Source organism: Homalodisca vitripennis, unplaced genomic scaffold (assembly GCF_021130785.1).
Source record: "Homalodisca vitripennis isolate AUS2020 unplaced genomic scaffold, UT_GWSS_2.1 ScUCBcl_4247;HRSCAF=10315, whole genome shotgun sequence".
Taxonomy (NCBI): Eukaryota; Metazoa; Arthropoda; class Insecta; order Hemiptera; family Cicadellidae; genus Homalodisca; species Homalodisca vitripennis.
Genome location: NW_025780386.1, coordinates 9,312 through 32,451, shown reverse-complemented (window position 1 = coordinate 32,451; position 23,140 = coordinate 9,312). Strand labels below are relative to the sequence as shown.

Sequence of the window (23,140 nt, the reverse complement as noted above, 5' to 3'; positions counted from 1 at the left end):
ACTTAGGTGCCCATGCCACACTTTGTGGTACACCTGCTCCATGAAGTCCATTCACTCCTGTTAATCATACATGAGATTAGACAACTTCAATAATAACATTGTTCTCAACAAATATTTGAGGATTAGAATGGAATGTCCCTAAAATATTCATAACGCTAAGTGAGGTAATTGGAGGACCAATCAATGCCATAGTGAAACTACTAGGACATTATTAAAAGTGGATTTAAGTGAAGGAAACAGGATTTGACATTGTTCAGTGATACAAGATATCAGTAACACTACGTTTCAAGATCTGGAATCTTATCGCTTCCTCAAGTGGATGACTAACCTAACACATAAAATAAACAAATCATACCGTGGCATGCATGAGTCAGGAATCACAACAAACTATCTCTAAAACATGTACTTAATAAAACACTAATTATTGAAATTGAGCTATGGAATACTAAATCACAATAGCTCTACTCTAAATGAACAACCACTGAAAACTGACCAGAAGTTAATAGTTAATGGTGATCATCATGGCAGGAACAACATAGCGGAAAATCAGGAAACAGAGGTAGGCCTTTTTTATTATTGGTTCATTTTAGATGAATTTCTCAAAACCATTCTGTGACTCCATGTTGGTTTATTAGAAATCTCTAATCAGTTTTTTTAACTTAGGTTTTCTTGTTAGTTAATTCTTTCAGAATTCGCTACCAAAGTGGTATAGTTGAGACTGATGGTAATATTTGGTTCTATAGTTTAATGTATGAGGCTTTGATTAATTTCGTTTTAAAGAAATGAGATTCTTGATATATTATTATGTTGGCTTCGTCCTAATTCATACATTAATTTTTGGACACTAACAAACAAAAATTTAGTGATTTACTAACTCAGGAATAATCATTAGTATTATTGTATAACATGAGTATAACAATAGTATCACTCATGTTATACAATAATGTAGTATAACATTACTGTGTAACATGTTCTCTTACTATGGAGATTCTCACTACCCCACAATGGAATTACTGTTAAATCAGCCTAATCTTCTCTGCATATATCAAAGTCATGTATACACCTGAGACTGGATATCTTTGAGAATAACAACTTTGACAATTTCTCCATTAGTAAGTTGATCTGTTATAGCTGGCTATAATAGACAGTGTATTTCTATGTTTCTAAAAAAAACCAAGAATAAATTTATAATACTACTGCATTCTTTGACAAAATCTTTACATTACGCACAATTAGATAAATAAGGGCTGAAAATGGGAAATAACATTCCTTAAAAATGTTTGATAATAATACATAAATTACTGTAGATAAACCAAGACAAGTACTAATCAAGATAATAAGGATTTTAGAATAGTTATACCACTGAGACTGAAGAGGGCAGGGTTGAATAATGCATTGTTCTTGTTGGCCGTCAGAACCATAACAAGGATCACCTCCAAAAGCTGGGACAGGGGAGTCACAGTGGCGGTATCTACGTCTGGTGCCAGGTCCACAAGATTCAGAACACGATGTCCAGTTAGTCCACTCTCCCCAGCCTCCATGTACCTAGCGAAACATCCAGACATCAGAATCAAAATTCCTTTATTCATATGTTTGCACAAATGTACAAGGGATAGTGTCACAAATAATAAACTATAACTAGGTTATTTAATCCAACTAAAGACAAAATCAATGTAACACATACAAATAATGACGTAATATAAATAACACTAAAATGTAATACACTAAATAAACCATACAAACACTTACACATAACTATTAATCACATATATTACGTAGTAGACTACTCCACAAGATTAGTGTAACTTGCTTTCTTTTCAAAAAATGTAAATTATGATGCCCAGCTGGCACATCTGTTCAACCTCTTGTATTATAACAATGTCCTTCACTTTCTACAGAGATAACAGGCTGATGTTCTTTAATATATGTTATTAAAGATTCAACTCAACTAAAGTCATTTATAAGTAAACATTATTAAATAAATTACGAGGGTGATAGCAATCTATGATATCTGTATATAGGAGTTGTGACAATATAGTACATACAAAATAAAATAAGTACATTTGTTACCATATCTACAATCATATTATTTACATTAGTCAGGAAAAGTACCTGGCAAGGTAATACGTTGCAGAGTCTGATTTGCTCCTTTTCACCCACACATTCAGAAGAGTCAAGCTCAACAAAATCGGATGCTGTGATTGTGTTGTGTCCACACTCCCTCTCTCGTACCTCTTTGCCCCCTCCACAACTCTTGCTACATGAAGTCCACTCTGTCCACTCACTCCATTGTAGTGGCACTAGATATTTGAATGTAAATTAATTTCATTATAAATTTTCTTTACATTAACATCCATGCTGCTTTTCTAATAACAATACTTAATAATAATAATAATTTTTATGAATACACAATGAAAACTCACACAATTATATATATATATATATATATATATATATATATATATATATATAAACTGATGGGAAGTCATTGTCATTGTTTTAGTTTATTTTTATTTATACTGTTTTTAATTTATAATGTTAATTTGTTAAATTGCTTTAGTTATATTATTTTATTTGTTAATTCTTCATAGTTTATTTCTTGTTATAGGTCTTTTCTACTTTATAGTTTATTTCTTGTCTCATACTTTTGATTGCAAAGAATCGACTATGAGGTTATTCTGTGACATCAACGAGTCTTTTGATAAGGTTCATCATGAGTACCTGCGTCTGAACTTAACTACCTAGAAGTTCTACAGTTTTCAATCTCCTCTTACTTTTTGAAAGAATTCTGTTATTGCAGATATCCTGTTTGGTTACTAAGGTTCTGGAAGAAATGCATTACAAAATCTAGCAGAAATTACAAGGGGTGTTTCCCTACGCTTAGTCTTCAGTCCAGTACTCTTCCTTTTATTTCTCAATTAGGTATGACCTGTTGTAATGTTTTCCAAGGACAATTGTTAGAGTCTTCTCGTATTTTGAGATAATACTTCTCTGTCTGTTAGAGCCAAAATTGATAGCAAATGTTTGCTTTTGAAGAAACCAACAATTTAAAGCAGTGAATTGGTTATTGTTCGATTTCTATTTCAAACTGGTTCTTAGAGTGAAAAATATTACAAATATGAACAGTTTTTTATATTTCTTGGCGTTTTTATTGATAATTGGATGAGATCTCAAGAGTTCGAAACTTCAATGAAACTGTGAACTAAACTTCTTTTTGTTTTCTTAATGAAAGCAATTCGTCTAGATTTGCACTTGTATGTTCTTTTCTTTGTAGAAATGGCTTAAGTCTACTGAGGAATAACAATATGTCCTATATAGGAACATTCCACCCTTTCAACATTCTCCATCCTCATACAGCCAGCACCACAGATGTGTGCTCTGTTATAAATTCTTACTGAAGAGTAAAATTGGTTTTGCATGTCAATTTGTTTAGATAATTCAAAGTTTAAAACACAAATTTGTTTTGTAAGACAATTAATTATAAGATATTGGTTAGATAATGGAATTACATTTCAAAAATGTTAGCCTTGTAACTAACTTACTCGTATTTTACATTTGTATACAAATTTTATTTGAATCAATATATTTCATATTTACTGGTTTGATGAATTACTGTATATTGGGCCATTATACAGTAGACCATTATGACTTTGTCAATGAGTGCAAAAACTTAATATGACAATAAATATTATTATTATTATTATTGAAAAGAATAGAAGTAAGTTAAGAATTTAGTAAGTTTGTTACCAATGACAGAGAGGGGTAAGAAGAGACGGGTTGTGCCCGCTGCATTCTCAGCCACACAACTGTAGTTGCCAGCGTGTCTGGGCAAGGCATTCATCACGTGGAGGACTTGACCACCTTCACTCAGTTGAGGCTTCACAACAACCTCCCCGTCCTGCACGCAAGAGATTGGTAACATTACAGGACTCATGTGACGTCCTAACAGAGAATACCGTGAGTGTAGTGGAGTACTTACTTTGTACCAGGTTATATTGGGAGATGGAGTTCCGGAAACTGGGCATTCTAGCATTACCTTGCGGTGAAGCATAACCTTCTGCATGGTTGAAGGCCTGTTTCCTGCAGCTTCGTCACCCATAAAACTGGGTGGCTCTGCAATATAAAAAGTATTCCATTACTATAGTGTTTTTTTCTGTTGAAATCAATGTTTACTACTAACTTTAATAATAAATAATAATTCAATCGAAATAACAGTGCAAATTATGTATGATATAGTTTATTGATATTAATTGGATAATATAATAATATCAATGAGAACAATAGTAAAATATAAAATATTGCATGCAATTCACAAATAAGTTATTTTTTGATTATCACTAAAAATTGTTCATAAATATGTTTTATTAATCTTATAAGTGATCTCTCATGTTTTATGCCTAGAACATAAAAGATTTATTTGTTTAGAAACAATAATCTAGTTATCAAATGTCCACAATCAGTTATATTTTGTAAATAGTTAGAAACAAGAAATTAAAAATGAATTAGTCTTTAAATCATTTTGGGGTGGTTTTTTTATATAATATATTAAATTGAAATATAAATAATACATTTTAAGTTTTACAAAATATTGCTATTACCAAGAATTTATGTATTATAGTGAAAAAAATAAAAAATACTATAAGCATTGTACGAAAAATTCAATTATAAGAAATCACACATTTGGAATATTGCAAAATAAAATAAAAAATAAACAAATAATTACATAGATATATTTTTTGTAAAATCCTACAGAATTAGTGAAGTTCCTAATACAAATTTTAATTACCAAGAACATCTACATCAAAAGACTTCTCAACAGCGCCAGCAATATTTGATGCTATACAGGAATAATGTCCAGAATGCTCCAGATTAATGCTTCCTATTTTCTGGAACATAAAAAATCATGTAGTAAAAAAATATAGTTTTCAGAATGAAACAAACCATAAAGTCACTATGAGAGATTTTTAATTATATAACTATCATGTAGTTTTTGCTAATCTTCATGGATACTGTCACTATATAGTACATAGTCTATGCCATAGTTATAGTATTGGTCAAGGTGTCATGGTCTATTTACAGATAGTGGTTGTTGCTCACAGGAGTCGATCCATCATAATGTCAAGACAAATAGTTTCTCATAAGGTCCTATTCATCCTGCTAATAAAACTTTGTAGCTGTCCATTTGTCCGCTGCAGAGAGCAAGTAAAATTAAGATTTTGCAGGGATTGAGCAGTTAACAAGAAGATAAATTTGGTAATACTGCAGCTTATGAGATTATTTTTAACATTTGGAAACTGTTTGCTTACTGTAATACAGTTTGCTTTCGTTAATCTCACTAACATTAATTAATGGTCAAAGATTTATTTGAGTTAAATTACTTCTTCTCCACCCATTTCTTAAAATAATTATCTTCCCACATATGTAATTCTTCGGTATACATCTTGTCATTTAATGTCTCATCACGAGGCTAATTGATTACTAGACACATAATAAGCATTGTCATTGTATCTGGATACTACAGTACTTCTTCATGTATAATTACTGTACTAATTAATAATTAGTTATCTTGAAAAATTGCAATAAATATTTGTCGTCTTGTAATTTGGTTTATTCCTTATTGTTTATATACCAAAAAACTTTAATACGTAACCAAATTATCATCGTAGAATTTTTACAGTGAACGTCCGTATACATATGGACGTTGGCATTTCTCAGTAGTTTTTGCAATGGTATGTTTCCAAAAACTTATTAATAATAAGCATTTTGAAATAGTATGTTAATACTTCATAAGTGCCATCATCAATGTGCAAAAACCCAATATTAAGTAAAACTAAAATGAGTTACTAAAATCAACTATTATAGAACAATATAAATAAGGTGGTGATTTCCCCCATTATTATTTTTCACGAGATTAAAGATCAAAATTTGTTGGTTATATGGTGAATATTTGGATGCACCTTCTATTGGGAGGGGTTGTATTACAAATTATTAGGAGCAATATCCAGAAAGTTTAATTGTTTCTTACAAAATCCAATTTAAGCAAACTGTACAAGAATGAAATTGTTTCTTTCCCCCAGCTGTCCATCTATTCTTTCATTCATAATGATAACAATTAAATGAACTATGAGATATGGTTTTGGGGACATGTTTTTTATTCATCTCATTCTGTCTGAATTAAGAGTTGTAATTGTACAGTACATGTCAGCCATTCTTAGAACATTAATTTAGAACATTTATTTGTTTATTAAGTAAAGATTTACACAAAATGGTTATATATCAAAAGTAAACAATGCTGCCAGGGTAAAATTTTATGTACAATTTTATAACTAAACTTCATTCATGCTATACCATCTTTATCAGTATTTTATAATTTGACAAATGTTATCTCTAGTACTTTACTGACCATAGTTTGGTTTTTGTTTGTAAGAGAGATAACTCCAGAATTAGAGAGAGGATGGGTGCCGTTAAGCCACAAGATGGAAGGGGAAGGATGGCCAGTGACTGAACAGTCTAACGATAGTTCTGTCTTGCTGAGTACTGACAGCTGCTGAGGCGTATCTTCCTTCAGCATTGGCGCCGCTGAAATCACAATTTTACTATAGTAATTTAAAAAATTACCGGAAGTAATACTTGCAAGTAAATGAAAAATTACTAATATTCTTCAGAGAATTAGATAGAAGAATTTGTTACACTCCTTTTTTAGAAAAAATAATTTGACTGAGTAAACAGTTTAGTTATAATGTATAAAATAGTTGCAATCATATTTAGTCATAATGTATAGTTACAAGCGTAAGCAGTGTATTGTACTGAAACACTTAGCAAAGATTTGTGATAAAAATGTTTTAGATTCAATACTTACTGTGAACATCAACCAAGAATGATTTGGAAACTTTGCCAACATGATTTGTGGCTGTACAGGTATAATTCCCTGAATCATTTCTTCCTACTTCTTTGATTGAAATAAGATCATTGGTATTATTGAGTTGTCCACCATCTTTATGCCATGTAATGTTGGGTGGCGGTGTCCCTGTCACGGGACATCTGATGGTTAGCGGAAGGCCCTCGACCACTACCACATGAGGGTCTGCAGAAAACTGGTATGACTCAGATATCCTTGGTGGAACTATAACAAAAACTAAAATTAGATGTTTGATTACAAGAAGTATTGACCATGTGTGTATAACCATTTCTTCATTGGCAATACACAAAACCCTATTTAAAATGTCTTAACCTTCTAATTTTGTTCTTAAATCTCTTCTAATTGAAACTGAACCATAAAACTCAATACAGTAACCCTTTTGCTACACCTCCCAGCCAGAGCAGTTGCTTCCAAATACACTTTCTTGTTTGCATTAATGTAAAAACTGCAAGGATTTTGTATTTTCCAAGTTTGGTCCTGATGTAAGTTAAATTTTCAAAATGTTATTTGGTAATGTAAACTTTATTGTATCTCAAATTTATAGGATGTTTTCATGAGTTTAAGATAAGAATTATTTTGTACTATAAGTATATAAAAAAAAAAATAAAATAAACATTCTCTATTTACCATGTTAGTTATGGCTCAAATAATTATTTGTTAACATAAAAAATTGCCCAAACTAGTTTTTCGATACAGAGACTCGAGTGATGCCATTTATTCTTCAAAATTTGAAAACAAAGCTTTTTGTAAATGAGAATTATTATGTTAAAGTAAATGGAACCTTATGTAAGTACATTTTATTTATTTATTTTATTTTACACTCATTATTTAAGCAAGAAAATTGATACCCTTACAAACCATAACCAGAGCATTTACATAAAGAGCCTTCCAAATCTAAATTATATTTTAATGTATTCTTGTAGGGCAAAACATGCAATGGCTCAACTTTATGTTTAAATATTTTGATCCAGATTAAATTTTTCAATTGATTTATTATTTGGTGACATACAAAATTACCCATTTGTAAAAAAAAAACAATTTACCCAAACGTTTTTAGTTGTATGATTTCTAAGGCTGAAAATGAATTATTTTTGCAATTGATATTTTTACTAATCAATGTTGACTAATTGATGTTGCTGACATTTTAAATATTATACATTTTATCACAATTTTGAGGGCTTAACCTTTTTAACCCCGACGTCCGTACTACACGGACGTCGTAAAAATGGCGTCAACTCCCGACGTCCGTATAGTGCGGACGTGCACTTTTTATTACTTACTTTACTGGCCACCTATTTCACCAAATGCTTTGAAATTTCACAGACTTGTGCACAAAGATATTTTGCATCGAAATATATTAGTTTGTAATGGTTTGACTTCGTATTTTGTCAGTCTGTGACTGAGCAATTGCAGTTCGTCTCGACTGACTGCTCAGCTGTATATCACGTGGTTGTGAATATTCCGTTTTCTTCACAGTTTTAGGTTAAAGCAGTATAAAGTACGGCAGTTAAAGTTTAGTTTATTTTTTGTTTTATTTCAAAATGAGTAAAAGACATTGTTCAAAGTCTCCCGTAAGTGAAAATACAATAATTAGTAACCTAGTTGCAAATGGTGTGGATGTGATTAGTGACGACGATTTGAGTGATGGATATCTTGAAAATTTACATTTTGTAGTAATGTAAATATTGTTTTAAAACTTTTTTAAAATTTAGATTATGAACAGTTTTTGTTAGAAATAACTTTTGTTTTATGTTTATTTTAAGTACTGTGAATTTCAAAGGTCTTGTTACATTGCCTTGCCCAGAAATGGCAAAAAGAAAAATTTATACGGCTTTACAAAAATTGATGTTACTCCACTTGTAAATAAGGTAGGCCTATAATTTTTGTTTCCTTTTATTAAGGATTAAATATATCATAAAGTAAATGGGTATTTTTGAGTCAAATATTTTTTATATATATGGTTTCCATGATCAAACTTGAAATTTTTTTCATTTTTATTTATTTTTTATATATGTATATGCATTAAAAAAACTACTTTCAAAATAATAATTTTATTTGTATATTTATGTAAGCTACATGTATAAAGAAGTAAAACAAAAAAAGAATTACCTAAATATCTTAAAAAATAACTGAGTTATGAATTTTTTACAAAACCCTTACATTTTGTATGAAAATGGCTTGGGATTTCTGGCACATCACTTGATTTAATGGCCGGGGTTAAAAGGGTTGAAGTCCAAAAGGATGAGTCTTTAAAAAATTGTTACAGAAGAATAATCTTAAGTAAACCATAAGAATATAAACTAAAAGGAAGTTGTGCATTGTAAAGTTTATGAACTGAAAGAAATAGGGTGATATTAATTCTTACTGTCCCTATAAATGTTTTTGAAGTCTAATTTTTAGTTTTAAAAATTTGCACTTTTATTAATGCTTCTTTTGATTTTAGTTTACTTATTTGCAAACAAATAGCAACTTTTCTTCGTGTATTACTTAACATGTTAAATATCAACAAGGTAGGAGTACACCACTTAATGTGTCGCGTAATAGGTTTCACTAAAGTTGCATGCAAAATGAAGATTTTGAAACTTTGCCAACATTGTTTGTGGCTGTGCAAGTGTAATTCCCTGAATCATTTCTTCATAGTTACATGTGTTACTATGTAACATGTTAACATGTCTTGTGGTTGTTATCAGTTTATTTAGACATTTATATATTCAGCGATTTTCTATTGCCAACATGATTACCCATAAGACCAACGTAACAATTTTCATTAACGCTCAGCCAAATCCAACGGAGTGATATGAACTATCATTGAACTCAATGTTGCCTGCAAAAATTAAGCTGCAGGCAAAAATTCAAGTCTATTTGTCAGTTTGTTTTGTAGATATGATCAGGACAGTCAGGCAGACATAAATTAAATTTCTCCAGCCCTTTAAGTGAAAGGCTTCGCTAACGATCAGCCAATAATAAAGAATATGGAATATGTATTATCATTTTTTATGTATTTAACGGTTTTTATAGTATTATAAAATGGCTTGCCAAAAAATAAAAGAGAAAGTAACAAGAAAACCAGTTTGATTTCTAAAAAACCAAAAATTTTTTGATTTTAACTAGTTGAAAATCATAAACAAGGATGAATACTATAATGTTGATGGAGGTTTCACTTTGCAAACTAATAACTATATAAGAGAGGTTATATGAAAAACACACACTCATTGACTCAAACAAAATTCTGTAAAAATTGTAATATTTTCTGAAAAAAGTAACTAAATAATAAGAAATTGATTTACCAAGAACTTTAACCTTAAATGCCTTTTCAGCAACTCCAGCTTTGTTGGAAGCAACACACAAGTATTTGCCACCCGACGTAGTATTGACAGGGCCAAGCAGCAGTGAATGAGTGTGACCATCTACGAGAGACTGACTGCTGACCAAATGTCCATTGTGCAGCCAGGATACTACAGGAGGAGGAGAACCTGACGTCACACAGCTCAGTGACATGTCACTTCCTATACTCACCTTCAGCTCTTCTGTCAACTCTGACTGTTCTATTTTTGGTGGTTCTAGAACACAGACAGAGTCAAATATAGGCTAATTGTAATATTTTATCTCTCCCTAAACAGCACAACATTTCAAAAGGTTTGTATTAGACATCAAAAAATTTAAACATTGACAGAACTGAATTAACATTGTTTCTAATCAACTGAATTAACCAATTTTATCAACACAGCAGAGTAATATAAATTTGTAAGTCTTTACAATATAAATTAAAATAATTTTTATACTTGTGTAATGACAAATAAAGTTAAAAACAATTATCTTATTTTTAAAAGGAATATGTGTAATCTGACTGGTTGTTTTCTCAGTCTGTCATGATAAAAAAGAGAGCTTCTCCAACCAATTTGAAAACTGTAAAAAGAAATAATTTATATAACTTTACATTTTGAACTGTTGTTTATTATCAATGCACATTTATTAATTGCATGACTGGTAGTATCCAGATTTCAGGAGTGGTGGGTGGGTGTGGAATACATTTGGGTTTAATTTTTTTATTAATTATAATTTAGTTTAAATTGTACGGAACATGTAAATAAAAAAAAACATTTTGAAATTGCTACTTGAAAACTTATATAAAGTTTCTAAAAGTGTCTTTAAAATAAAAAATAGGTCAGGTTAATCAGGATTTTGCTGTTTTATTTTTATGGAAACTATGAGTATACTGTATTGAAAAGTATGCAAAGAACTTGAAATTACGATTAATGGCTTAAATTATTGAATTTCAAGTTTATTTAGCAAAGATAAAACAATAATGTGATGTTAATAGCATTTATATTATATAATATAAGTAATAACTAAATATATGTAAAACATCCAAGCACAAATCACAGTGATTAATTACAAAATATTCGTGGTAAATGTTAAGGCATTGAAAAGACATATTCTCACCTGATATAGTAACATTGAAGTGTTTAGAAACCGTACCAAAAGTATTAACAGCTGTACATTTGTATGTCCCAGCTTCACTAGGGGCCAATGGAGAGAGTTCGAACAACCTCAGATCAAAACCAGGGTTTTGAATCGTTTGAAATCCACTAGAAAATTAAAAATTAGGTAAATTAAACAAAATTTGTTAAACAATACCTGTTATCTGTATTGCATCAAGTAAGTTAGTTATTAATGTTTTTGCTAAAGAGATGTAAGTACAGCTACAATAAAATAAAATGACAAACGCATTATATAGTTATAAGAAGTTCCTTATATCCAAAAGAAATTGGTATTCTGTAACTTACAGGATTATCAAAATATCTTGTGAATTAATAAACCTTTTTAAATGTCCTTCAGACACTTGTAATAACATAGCAATTCATAATCGATTTCAGACTTTTCCATATTTTTCAAGATGGGATGGTAGGAAGAAATTTTAAATTAGAAGACAGTGACATCAAATTAATCAACATGATTATGAAAAAAAAAACAACAACAATAATATACCATGAATATTTTTTAATGATCCTAAAGTGGTAGCCATGTTTTTTTCAGCAAATAAGAAATGTGGAATAACAAGATTTTTGTGTTATATCTCAAATTAAATTCTTTATAAGACGTATTATCAGGAGCGGCGTAAGGGTAGGACGCGGTTGGGCGACCGCCCAGGGGCGCCGCAGGTCTTTTTTCGTATGTAATTGAATTGCAGTTAGGGGGTGCCGAAGAAATCTCGCCCAGGGCGCTAGTAGTGCTAAAACCGGCACTGCGTATTATATCGATAAAACATATAACATAAATATTTATACATATTTGAAATACATCAATAATGCATTCTCAACCCTATGCACTAGAAGGCAGTATTTATAATTTGTCCTTGGAGCTCGTTTGGCCAGCTCTACTAGCCGCAGCCATTTTGACAGAAGTGTGGATTTCTTTTTGCCGTAATGTTATCTCAGCTCATATGTCCAGCTGTACTGTCCAAGATATAATACGTCCATTATAGCTTTGTAAGGCCAACACCACTGGCCACTAAACATAGGAGTTATTTTCTAATATTCTTTTTGTTTTATAATGAATGGTGAGTGCCTAGTGAATAGTGAAACTTATCGAACAGCTGTTTTTCAAACTAATTTTACGGTAAAGCAGTAAATTTTAAATTAGTCTAATTCTTTTCTAAACATGTGCAAATAAGACAAATGATGCATAGTGGGCCAGTACACTGAATAAGTGATATAAGGGATAGAACCTTAGAAACATTTTCTAAAAGACGTGTGCTAACTATTCTTGACTACACATAGGTGTGTATTTAAAAAAAATTTATTCTGTAAAAAAATGTAGAGATTGAGAAAAATGTAAAATAGCTGATGTTTGAGTATAAAATAACTGTAAACACCTACTTTATAATATTTTATTTACATATCTTTTTATACATAAAAGAGTTAAATTTCCAAATGTATGTTTATCTTGGTATTAGAAAGATTCATTAAAAATAAATTTTAAATTAGTTTCCATTTCTTCTTTAAACATTTTAAACTACTATGCAAATAACACAGAGAATATTGAAAGTTAATGCCTATCTGGGGAGGCAAAAAACATATATCGCCACCAAGCTGTCAATGAAAGTAACGCGGCCATCTGTATTGGCCATACGAGTTGCGAGGACAAATTACGGAAAAATTAACGCGAGCTGTCTGCAACCTAGGTGTGGCTAGTGTTGCTGGCCTTTTGAGAGCAAAGGGTTAATACATATTAGAATGTATGTATTTATTCTAAAAAAAACTTAAAAGGAAAACTTTACCTGGTGGAATTGGAATACTCCCACACAATGGTAGGAGCTGGTGTGCCCCAAACACGGCACTGAAGTACTGCCTTCTCATTTAAAGATAATTCCAGTTTTTCTTCTTTTGGTCCATCCAACTCGGGAGGAGCTTTAACAATTTAAAATTGTAAGAAATATCTGAATTTCCATTTTACATTTGTCTCAGCTTCACTCTCAGCATATTTTCTCTGATTTCATCTCTGGTTGTTCAAGTTGCTTGCAATATCATTAGCAATTAAGATTGTAATCTCATAGGTGACATGGATAAGTAAAAACAGGATTATATTAAGTGGTGCTACACATTTAAGACTGCAAGTTAAACGTAATTGTTAACTGAAATAATATGATAACTGATTTTCAGATATGTACAACACACTGTCATACAATAACTTTTCTGTCTCAGTCAGTAGAAGTAGGTAGATTTTCTGATAGCTGAAATATTATTAATTTTTTCTCATGGGATCAAGATGTACTCAATATCTTAGAACTGCCCAGTTTCATGTTATATGCTCCAACAGCTTCTGAGATACAGTTTTTTATAATAAAAAAACACATATGGACAGACACACACACACACACACACACACACACACACACACACACACACACACACACACAATTTTGAACAGGGGTTGGTTTTGATTTCTGGAGATCATGCTTGGTGAAGTTGTAAAGACATTTTTCTAAAGTGCTACCATGAGGATAATTACAATGGGCTGCTTTTGTATACAAAACCTACCTAACACAAATCACTGTTGTTTTACTCTATTAGACCTGGGTGTCTAATAATAAAACTAATGTTATTTTACAAACCTGTCACTCGAAGGGAGAACTGCTTGGTCTCCTTGCCCAGTTTGTTGACAGCTGAACACTGGTATGTGCCGGAGTGATGAGGTCGCACAGCCGGTATGATCACCCGCCATCTTGATGGCAGTTCTAACATCATACCAGGCATTGTGTGCTGTGTCACGGGCAAACCTAGCTCCACTCTTTTCCAACTTACCTGTGCAAAAATAAATCTCCAAACCAAATGTCCAGTGATGAATAAATCAAATAGGGTTTTATGTCAAAAGAAATTAGCCTAAGTTATACAGAAGGGTGAGAGAATAAAATAAGAACATATAATACAAACATATATAATAAATTCCCTTCAGATTGGCTCTTCATATTCGTACCTAAAAGAACATGAGTGACTTTATAATAAGAAAATTCATTTTTAGAATCATTGATTAAATCAGAATCAGATTAAATACTATATAATAGTTACTAGTAAACCTCAGAGTAGCAAGATCAGAACTATCCTATCTAAATGTCAAATACCAGTGGGAAGGTTGGGTATTTCCTACCTAACATTACTTTATTTGCAAAAGTAATTTACAGTTTTAAAATAATTTTACAACCTATAAATATGCATACCAGTATGTTGGAATAGTCTAAACTACAGTTCTTATAATGTGCATAAGCTTAAATGTATATAAACACATCATTTGTGTAAGCTTGTAAATATGTTGAAGAAGCTGCAATCATGGTGGCAAGCAACATCAAGCAACTCAAATCATCTTTATTTTTCTTGAACATTTTACAATAAATAGAGTCAAGACAAGTTATAAGATAGTTTAAAGATATTTATGCATAATCTTTATTAAAAAAACCTTATTCCAGCGTATGAAGTACTATTTTTGAAATACTCTAATCTATGTTGTTATAAGTTCAAATGGCCAACAAGGAGTACTACCTGCAAGTTCAATGCTGTTTGTGTGAAGCAATCCGAAAAAAATGTCCGGATTTGTGGCAAATAATTCATGGCTTTTGTACTATGACAATGCATCTGCTCACACTTCATTGCTTGATCATGATTTTTTGGCCAAAAAAAATATTTGTAACAATGCCCTTGCCTCCATATACTCCAGAAATTGGCTCCACATGACTTTTATTTAAAAAATAAAGAGAACCTTAAAGGAGAACCATAGTTTTACAAGCATAGATGACATTAAAAGTGTATCACTAAAAGAGCTAAAGGCAGTCAAAAACAAAGATTGAGCTTGAGAAGTGTTTCAAGGATTGGAAGAAGCACTGGCACATGTGCATAATATCTAATGGGGACTATTTTATAGATCAACATTAATGTAGATGAATAAGTTTTTTTTTTTAATTCCCATTACTTTCTGAACATACCTTGTAAACTTTTTACAGTAGATGAAAGATAACTGGAGAGAGTGGCATGTTTTTCATATGATCAAAAACTTTTCTGCCTTCAGGGAAGTTAGTTTAAAATGCTATAAATTTAAATTAAATTATATATTTTTCCAACCAAAACATTGATTGCACCATCTTTTAAGTGAGCAGCTATAAACTTTTTATGTAGTGATGTCATATTTGAGAAATGTTTTTTGCCTTTGTTTGTGTTTTTTGAGTCACAGAAGTTGTATTACTTTATTCTTGTAAAGGTGAACTATTGTAAAATAATTTCATGTTTTTTTTTGTTAATTAGAGTTTGCTGAAAAGAACAAAAAAATTATTTTTTTATAGAGAGGTTTTAATAGCTTTATATTAAAATAACATATTTAGATTACTTTTGGTTCTGGATTGCCGCCCACACTGCAGTCGAGTACAACTCTCTCACCCTCTGAGACAACTAACTCCGTTTCTGGAAACTCATCCAAGAAGTGAGGATGTACCAGAACCTCTACTGCGAAAGAGGCTTGGCTCCTACCTGGCAACAAAACAGATTTACAGCACAGACAGTTAGAGCTAATGGTTCATGCAAGTCTGTTGTGAATAAGTTAGCGAACTTTAATCTGACAGATTTTAATAAGTTTTCTAAATAACTTTTCAGGTCTTCAGTTAAGTAATGAAAAAAGTACAACTAAGTACTTTAAATGTATAAAACATCTTCAATATTTAAAATAAACTTATTTTACAAGTTACAAACAAGGAAATTCCTCTGCTTAAAATGTTTTCTATTAATAACAAGATTGTTACAGATTTTTCTCAATATTACATTATACCAAAATGAATGACAACTATAGCAAATAACATGTATTATTCAAATAAAATACATCTTGAAAAAACCATTCAGAATACGTTTGATGATGATAGCTTATCACAGTAAAAAGTATAGTAAAGGGCTTTTTTCTGGATTGAACTTAAGAAATTAAAAATAATTGTCTGTTTGAATTGTACAAAATGGAGGAATCTTTACAACCAAGATTTGCTAAGAATGAATGTTATGCTGAATTCTGCATTTTGGCTGAATAAATCCATATTTGTATGAAGTGCAATATAAAATATAACAGATCAAAATTGTAGAATTTTGCATGAATGAATATGCGTATATTGGTTAATAGATAAAACTAACTGTTTTCAATCATATTTCCACCTAGAAGTATGATTTTAAAAGTATAAATCATAGTTATATTAACTTACAAAAAAAATCTTGAAAGAATACATAAACTTTAAGTCATATGAATTAGACAGTTCTTGATTCTATTTGTTCATAATGAAGTTCAAAATGTTTTGAGCAAAGATCCAACTCGAGGCAACATGGAAGACTAAATGGAAAGGACACTACCTAATGTGGATAATGTCAAGGTCCCAAGTGTCAGTACCAACAAAGTCAAGGTGACAGAATTTTTATTAATATAAATAAATTTTATTCATAATTGATAACATTCAGCAATTAGAACGCTAAATAAATTCAACTAATACAAAACGATTTTTGAGACCAGTGAGTGACATCCTAATAAAGCCCTTAACGTGTTATCTATAGACCTTAATCAAGAATTTCTTTCTACCTTTAGTGTGATTAAAATATAATTAGAAGCTGTTTAAATTCTAAATTATTCAATTATTTAAATTCACATTTTAAACAAAAGCTTGCTGGCAATAATTTTATAATTTTTTTGCTTATTCTATTGATTTGATTAAATTTTGTACATTAATTAATGGTTTAGATATTCTGTGTTAAAAACTGTTATATCTATGTTATTTACAATATTAATATCGGTTCAGGTATCTGTATATTGTTATTAAGAATATTAAGACGAAATACTACAACTAATTTTAAATTGTTTTTATATCCATTGCAGTGAATTATTTTTTCTAAATCATATAATATTGTTATACTTCTTTACACATACAAGTTTAAAAATGTAAAGAGGAACCAAAAATATTTTAGAATAAACTTGAAATATTAAACACTTTTTATGATACAAAATATTGTATTGAGATAATTGATTTACAAAGTATAATATTTATTAGAATATATTATTTGCAAAAAATGAAGAAATACAGTTTTAGTAACTAATTATAAAATATTAGATACTTGACTATCTAACCTGCTAAATTTGTTGCAACACATGTGTACATTCCAGTGTCATCTGACCTAGCTTCAGCTATTTTCAGAGAAAGTCCTCCATCTTTCAAATTGTAATGAGTATCATCTGCTCTCTCATTTTCCTCTAAATTGATTGGTACACCATCCTGTAGCAAAATAAATACTAAAGTCAAAATTTACAAAAGCACTATCACTTAATGGTTATTTATTTGATGGAACAGAAAACTAAGGACTTTCTTTCTTTTTAAGGTATAATTTATTCTAGATCTTTCCAGCTTGTAGAATGCATATAGCATTTTCCCCTCAAACCTCTGTTTCTTGGTATAATTTAACTATCTAATGTCTATTTTTCAGTTATGCATTTTTTTCTGCATATTCATATGAGTCTAAATTATTGATTCTAAATGGAAACCAGAGTAAAGTGAGTCTAAGGAATGGACTGACTCAATTCGGGTGATCCCAACGGACTGGAAAAGTACCTCCCATAGGGTAACAATGCCTCTAGTGTTACTCAAGACCAATGGGGGATCTGAGTCCAATTAATGGTCATGCTCATATAAACGCTTATAAAGCGTCATATATAAGGTGACCATGCTTTTGAACCCCAGAATCTAGGCCAGTGCCTCAAAGTGAACTCTGCGATGGCAGTTGTCCTCAGCGCCTCACAGTAGTGGTGCTAATTCGGGCTTGGCCAGTCTTGAGTGGTATGTCTAGAATTATACCACACACATACATTTGTATACACTAGGGACTTCCAACAAAATGAAGTGACCTGTGCCTAAGGGATGCATGGTACAGGAGTGTGTCGCGAATGGAGCCCTTAGGAGTTGGGTGCCTCTCACGCATAAATAGCCTTATCTAGTCCTCACTTGTGGGACTCTATAAAACAAAAACACAACAAACTCCAGTAGAGGACGCAGGGTGTGGCAGCTGATCATAGAGATCAAGGTCTTCATGTCAATCTGCAGCACGGTAAAGTGGCTTCAGGTGTGTTCTATAGACATTTTTTGCAAGAGGAATTTCACGTGACTCTGATACAGGAACCCTGGATTTGTAAGAGTAAGATATCAATATTATTGATAAAATATTGATTGCAAAATTGAATTGTTATGGGTTTTATCAAGGCGTTCGAAATTGGTTGAAATCTTATCTCCAAGAACGACTGCATGTAATAAAATTGGGAAATGAGTTTTCCAGTCCTCTTTTCAGACTGCGAGGCGTACCTCAAGGTAGATGCTTGGGTCCAATATTGTTTAACTTGTACACATCTGATCTGCCGAGGTGTGTAAGACACTGCACAGCTCACCTTTACGTAGATGTCTGCCAGTTACATTCGTCCTATGATAATGAAGCAGCAAACACAGCTATACTACAAATAAATTCCGATCTGCTGAATATCTCTGACTGGTCTCAGAAAAATGGCCTAAAGTTGTTTATAACTTAAAACCTTTCGCTCCAATAATGTAAAAAACCCAACAGAAATTATTACAGAAATTATAGCAAATGTAACGTGCTTCACACAGGTCCAGAAGCTCTGATGCAGACCCTCAGTGAACGTGGTGTGAGTGTTGAGCTCGGCGGCGGGAGGTTGGCAGTGAAAAATAGTGTTTAAAACTCTCGGCTTTGTGCTTGACAGCAATCTCACCTTCTCTGAGCACGTAACATTTAGTGTTCAGCGGGCTGTAGGTCGTTTGAAAGGGCCTGCACAAAGGGCTGCACCGAACACTACTGGCAGAGTGTGCCAAGATGCAAATCATGCAGTCAATGGTCTTATCTGTATTAACTATTGCTATCCTGCATAAGGAAATAGTATTACAAAGGAGGACGCTGGCAGAATTCAAAGGCTGCAAAATTCTACCATAAAATTTATCTTCAACCTCAGTAAATTTGATCACGTATACCCTTCTCGAAAAGACGCTAATATCATCGCAATGCAGGATGTGTGCAGAATGATGACTTGCTGCATGGTCCACAAGGAAACTAACAACCGGGAAGCCCGAGTATCTCAGCGAGAGACTCCTTCGTCGGGAGGATGTGTCTGAGCGGTGGAATTGGACACACAAGAAAGAGTTCAATGCTTTCAGTACTGGCTCGCTATATGTGAAAATGCTAATCGTCTTATTCCTATATCGCAGACAAAGATTCTCATGAGCACGCTCCATAATGGCTGTGACTTTTGCTTTAAAGACAGTGAAATAAGGACCCATAGGGAACGCCAGCTAGGGACGTGTTCTCACCCCTACAATTCCGGCACCTGTGCCCCTTTTTGCTTTAGAATCGTCTGTAACCCATTCAAGCTCCGCTAGTGGAAAAGGTTTCTTTCCCTCTGACCAAGGTATAACAATCCTGAAGGGTTTGTTCAAAGAAAACCTTTGTGGCATCTGATCAGAGATCATGTGCAGAGCATTCCCCTGAATCAGGATGCTTAACCCTGCTGCAGCCCAAGGCCAACCAAAGTCCCGCTTGCTGAAGATAGCAGACACTCCTCCTGGCCATAGTCCGAATGACAATGTCCAAGGGGGCGAGGTTGAGGCAACTGGCTAGAGCTACACCTGGTGCACTTGGAAAAGGCTCAGTAATAGCATGGCAAGCCATCCTTTGAATGCTATCCAGACCAGCTACGGCTAACTGGCCTCCATTTTTGGCCACCAGACAACAGTCCCCAAATGTTATTGCAAGTCTGACCACGGAGACATAAAGCTAATACAAAAGCCTCGGCTTAAGTCTCCGAGACCCACCTATCATACGTCTATTACAAAAAAAACCATTTCCCTCAGGTGATAATGCTTTCCAGATGGGGTTTCCAGTTTAGGACCTTATCAAGGATTATGCCCAGTTACTAAAGCTCGGACTTTTAACTCAATGGAAGAGCCTCTCACTAAGAATATACCAATAACCTCCAACAGATGACTTCTTGTAAAGACAACCATGGCAGCATTAGTAGTGTTGATACTGAGGCATATCCTATTGCACCAGTTTCTCATGATGTTCAGAGCAGCATTGGTCAAATCTGTGACTGTAGCGTTGAACTTGCCACTCACTAGAATCAAGTCATTTGCGTACCCTTGTGCAAAGATACCACTGCTGTTCAAAGACACGAGCAGGTTGCCAGCGTTGTTGTCTATGTTACAACTTTAATTAAACAGTCCAAGTTTATCACGACTTATGCCTCGTTGAATCTAAATTTTGTTATAAAACAATCATTGTGAAGACATTTTTTTCTTTTGTTAGTTTATAGAGAGTTAAGTTCAAACCAAGAATATTTCAAAATCACATTCACTGTGCTGTTGTACTGGGTAATTATGGAACTAAGAGCAATATTTGTTACAGTACCTTGAGCCACACAACAGAGGATTGGTGTGATCCTTGCTGTACAGGACAGGTGAGAAGACCTTCGTTGGACTCCACAATGTCTAAGGGTGTTACAGATTTATCAACAACAACTGGAGGTACTGTAAAGACAGAACATTATTTAACTTGATGTTTTTCAATGTTATTATACGAATAGGTAAAGCAAAAATAAAATAAAATGCAGTTTTCATCTAAAACAAAACAAACATTGGGTGGTTGGCATGAAATATAATAAATAGTTCTGTGAATAAAAAATGCCACTAATTGTGAGACTTAAAGAACAAATTTTAATACTAACTATAAATTTGAGGTAAAAAATAAGAACATATGGGAGAAACCTCTGCCCCCCCTCCATCGCTGTCTATAAATATTTTGTCTCCTCTCATCTTAACAGATGTTTATAGTGCATCTATATTGTACTATGCATGGCTTCAAGACTGTTCTATTTTTTCATATCAATCAATAGAGGTATCAAATGAATTTGCACTGTGGGCCATGGACACATGCAAAATAAAGTGTGTTTCACACAATTACACTGACACTGTGTCAAAAAATTTATTTACAGTAGTTGTCATAAACACTATTTTATATATTTACTGTAGTAAATAATCTCTCTCTATTTTAGTAAAATGCAAAAAAAAAAAAACAGCTAAAATCTACTTACAAACCTATCATATTTCAATAAAATAGCTATAAATATTAAAATTACAAACATACCACACCAAAGTAAACAAATTGTTTTGTTTCAAAATAATACAAACGTAAAAATAAACAATCACAGTTGTTTGTTTGATTCATACAGCTGTGAGCATCTAACAATACCTCAGTAAATGAAGTAAAACAAGTTAGAGATGTTTAAAAAAATGATTTATCTTGACTATTAACTGATTAACAATTAGCTACAAAATACTATAAACACAATTAAAAATATATGTTGCGTCCAATATAAGTAATTGAATAACTTGAAATCTGTGGGAATAAAATTGTTTTCCCTGTATGTTTCACATAGCTTCTGGGGGACAGTATAATACTCCCAGGGTTGTCAGTGTTAAGATTATCATTCTCACGATTTTCTTTACAATTACTGTATAAATTGTATATTATTGTGAATGCTAAACTTGCCTATGACATGGACAGAGTAGTTCCTGTGTGCATGACCAGCCGGACTGTCAGCCTCACATACGTACTGACCCTCACTGGCTGATGTCACCTGGGTCAACACCAACATGTTGTCCTGCATAATCACCATCTCATCTGACAATCACAAAAGTATTATATTAATGTATAATATTGCTCTCAAACAATGTTTTCCCTTTCAAAAGGTCTCTCGAAGCTAATTGAAAAACTGAGTCCAATGAATCAGATTCAAATAGTATTGCCATATCATCAGCAGACATATAAAACTTTCCACAGATGCTAACTTTAACTAAATTATTAATATGAATAAAAACAATCACGGACCCAATGTACTATCCTACTCTACTCTGTAATTTACTAACGATCACTATTGGTTCCATTAACTGTTGTGAACTCTATTTTAAAAAATAATTTTCACACTAATTTAATGTTTTGTCATTTACCTTTATTGATTATAACTTTTTCTTTCACAATTTGTCTCTGTTGTCACATGCTATTTCCAGGTATATATATATAAAAAACAAAAAACCAGTTAAACAGCTTTTTCCCTACTAGGAGCTAAATAAATATTACTTTTTAAATTAAAAAAGCATTTGTAATGTTTTTATTTTTTTTTTAATCTATTCAGTTAAAGTTTTATATTAATTTATGTACTCAGTCAGTTGATCATTTATAACTTTTCTACTACTTTAATAAAGACACTAAGCAAGTTAATAGGGAGGAAATTTGATTCGTTCTTTATTTCGTTGCCTTTATGCAATGGAATTACTTTGGATAATTTACTTTACTAGAAAAATAATAATTTATCCATTTATACCATTACTATTGATTGAACAATACACTAACGATATAAAAGTATATTGTAACAATTAAAACTAATAATTAATCCAGCATCATTATAGTTTTATAATGGCTATTTAATATAGTAGAATGTTGTCAGACGCTTAAACTAAAACAAATCAATAAAATAATGTCCGTTTGTAGACATTGTAAAATATTAGGAGACTCAAATACACCTAAACATCAGTCCCAAAAGAACATTTACCAGTTTGGAATCCTGGTAATAAGGCCATCTCATGTCGCCTCCACTTTACTA

The 23,140-nt window shown here is 32.1% G+C and overlaps 1 protein-coding gene across 1 annotated transcript; it reads right to left on the bottom strand.

The window, feature by feature from the left end:
• Window positions 1-2: 2 nt before the first annotated feature.
• LOC124372879 (hemicentin-1-like) lies at window positions 3-23,140 on the bottom strand. The gene is made up of 17 exons (XM_046831290.1): window positions 23,090-23,140; window positions 22,030-22,161; window positions 20,890-21,008; window positions 17,558-17,702; window positions 15,794-15,933; window positions 14,034-14,223; window positions 13,200-13,329; window positions 11,363-11,508; window positions 10,207-10,479; window positions 6,860-7,123; window positions 6,404-6,579; window positions 4,787-4,886; window positions 3,980-4,113; window positions 3,748-3,898; window positions 2,113-2,300; window positions 1,361-1,545; window positions 3-57 (listed from the first exon to the last, which is right to left on the bottom strand). The coding sequence occupies exons 1-17, from the start codon at window positions 23,115-23,117 to the stop codon at window positions 3-5; spliced, it is 2,556 nt and encodes an 851-aa protein (XP_046687246.1). The 5' UTR covers window positions 23,118-23,140.

Coding starts and splice junctions, on each gene's coding strand:
- LOC124372879 (XM_046831290.1), bottom strand. CDS start 23,117: ATGGCCTTATTACCAGGATTCCAAACTG. Junction 3,899..3,979: donor CCAATATAACCTGGTACAAA/GTAAGTACTCCA, acceptor TCTTGCGTGCAG/GACGGGGAGGTTGTTGTGAA. Junction 58..1,360: donor TGCCCTCTTCAGTCTCAGTG/GTATAACTATTC, acceptor TATGATTAACAG/GAGTGAATGGACTTCATGGA.